Source organism: Poecilia formosa, unplaced genomic scaffold (genome assembly GCF_000485575.1).
Source record: "Poecilia formosa unplaced genomic scaffold, Poecilia_formosa-5.1.2 Scaffold649, whole genome shotgun sequence".
Lineage (NCBI taxonomy): Eukaryota > Metazoa > Chordata > Actinopteri > Cyprinodontiformes > Poeciliidae > Poecilia > Poecilia formosa.
The window spans coordinates 86,411-88,739 of record NW_006800588.1 but is presented as its reverse complement, the minus strand read 5'-3'; the positions used below and the strand labels follow the sequence as shown (position 1 = coordinate 88,739).

General features: G+C 37.4%; 1 protein-coding gene across 1 annotated transcript in view; it reads right to left on the bottom strand.

The window, feature by feature from the left end:
• Window positions 1-1,434, bottom strand: part of LOC103130580 (C-C chemokine receptor type 6-like) — a 2,306-nt gene extending 872 nt beyond the window's left edge. Inside the window, exons 1-2 of the mRNA XM_016666023.1 lie at window positions 1,343-1,434; window positions 8-268 (exon numbers count right to left, since the gene is read on the bottom strand). Of these exons, the coding sequence (XP_016521509.1) occupies window positions 8-259 (252 nt within the window). The 5' untranslated portion in view covers window positions 260-268; window positions 1,343-1,434. The remainder of the gene's footprint in view (window positions 1-7; window positions 269-1,342) is intronic.
• Between the last annotated feature and the right edge of the window lie 895 nt (window positions 1,435-2,329).

Below are 2,329 nucleotides of genomic sequence, written 5' to 3'. Positions count from 1 at the left end.
GTAGAGCCAGCACGAACAGCAGGTCAGCGATGGCCACATTGAGCAGGTAGACGTCAGTCATGGATTTGGTTCTCTTGTAGAGGGCATAGGTGAGGATGACCAGGCTGTTCCCCACCAAGCCCAGGATGCAGATGATGGAGTGAATGTAAGGACCAACCACAACGTTCACACTGTTGTCACTGGAAGAACACGGTTCATAATCAATGTAGGTATCATAATATTCATAGGCTGGAGAAATGGAGTCATTGGAGAGGTTCATCTTGTTTCACTGTAATAAAAGTAAAGAGAAAGTTAGTTAAAATGCGTCAAATTAACAAAAATTAATGTTGATTCCAAGCAAAATGTTTTAATGGTCATAAAGAACCAGCAGGTGGCGCTAATGTTAACAAAGACAAGGTGAAACATTGAGAAGGAAAACATTCAGAGTCTCTTTCTCTTTAATTCTACATAGTTTTACAATTAATATGCTGAATTGGTTATTAATTTTTGCACTTCATAAAATAAGACTTGCTAATGAACTTTATACAAAGTACAATATTAACATTGTAACAGAGGAATATTTTGAATAAAACTTTTAATATCAAGTTTTCCAACAAGTCTGAATCTTCTACATTGAAAATAAAATATAAAAGCTGGAGCTGCCAGAGGGAGGAGGCCTGATCAACAGCTCTGAGGAACCAGAGTTCATTCAGAGCGAGCGCATGTTTTCCACGCTCCTTCAACCTTCCTTTGGGGGAGAGGGAAGGTTGCAAAAACCGATTTATGTTTTTGCATCCACCTGAATAAGGTGTAGTTGCGCCACTGGGTGACGACACACAGATATTTATCATTCCTATTTGGTAACAAACTGAAACATTCAGTCTGTAGTGACCATCAGTCAAACTTTATTTGCAGAAACTTTTTGTACAAACGACAGAAACACAATCCTCAGTTAAAACATGAAGCAGGAGTGTGTAAACATTTTAGATGAACTTTATTTCCAAAGAAAAATGTTTCCTTTCCTTCTGTTCTTTGCCTCAACTGATTTGACCTTCATTTATTTCTCACATCTAAACATGAAGTCAAATTATTTCATTTCCTGGAGTGACAGAACCATGACTAGGTGAGTAAACATTTGAAAAAATACCAGAGATTCTACTTTGAGCTTAATATTTATCGACTTTTAATATAATTAAATAAGCAACAATAACATGAAACAAACTGCTAATCTATTAGAAGAGCTCTACGTTCCTCCAGTCATTCAATAAAAAAAAATCTTCACTCAATTCACCATTTAAAATAAAGATTTTATAAAATCATAAACAGTTAAATATTTCTGTTCCTGTTAAATCAGGATTCTCACCTTCTGAAGCCGATTTACAGAGTTTCCTCCTTCCTGTGTTGAATAAAAGCTCAGACACAAAGAGCCGATGGTTTCAAAGTCAGACTCAGTTGCTGTGTGAAAATGATCCGACTGCTGCTAAATATTCCTGTTGCTTCAGCATTTAAAAAACTCAAACCCTCAGAGGAACTGGACTGACCTCACCACAAAAACACTCCAGTCGTTCTGCTTTAGTGATCCAACTTTATTTCTACAGCACATTTCAAAACCACAAGAATAAAACACTAAAACAGAAATATGTAAGAAACATAAAAACATGAAATGCACACAGACAGGACAGGTGTATTATGGGGTCTCACATACGATTATTATTTAAAGCTCCTTTCTAAGCTCCTCTCTGATACATTGAGTTTTATTTTTACATTCATGTAAGTATTTGCATATTTTATGGTCTATATTCCAAACAGTTCACCAAATTTCTGTCTTGTTAGAAACAGTTTTCACCTCTGAGGTTTTCTGAGTGTCTGTGGCTGTTTTTGGTCAAATGTGATTTTAAAAAACGTCATACCTCACCTGAACACTAGAGGGCTCCTCGCCTCACCTTCTCTATACATTTGCCCTCATGTCAAAAGAGAGACAAGTGTTCAAATAATGGTGGTATATGTTGGATTTATTATTTGATTTCCTGCATAGTGCACGTTTTGTAGTTTTAAGTAAACATAAGTTTAAGGAGAACTGGGAACACAAACCCCCACCGAAACTGGACTCTGGACTTCCTCTCAGAGACCAAAGGTTGAGAAGGGAAGAAGATTTCTGCTGAGCTCACAGGCAGCACAGGGCTGCAGCCTCAGTCCGAAACTCTTCACATCTACACACAAAACTTTTACACAACATTTTCATCAAGTACAATGACGATATGACTATACTGAGCCGCAGTAAAGGAAAGGTCATCAGTCATCACAGGGAAACAGAGACAGGACAAACCACCATGTACACACACACACACAC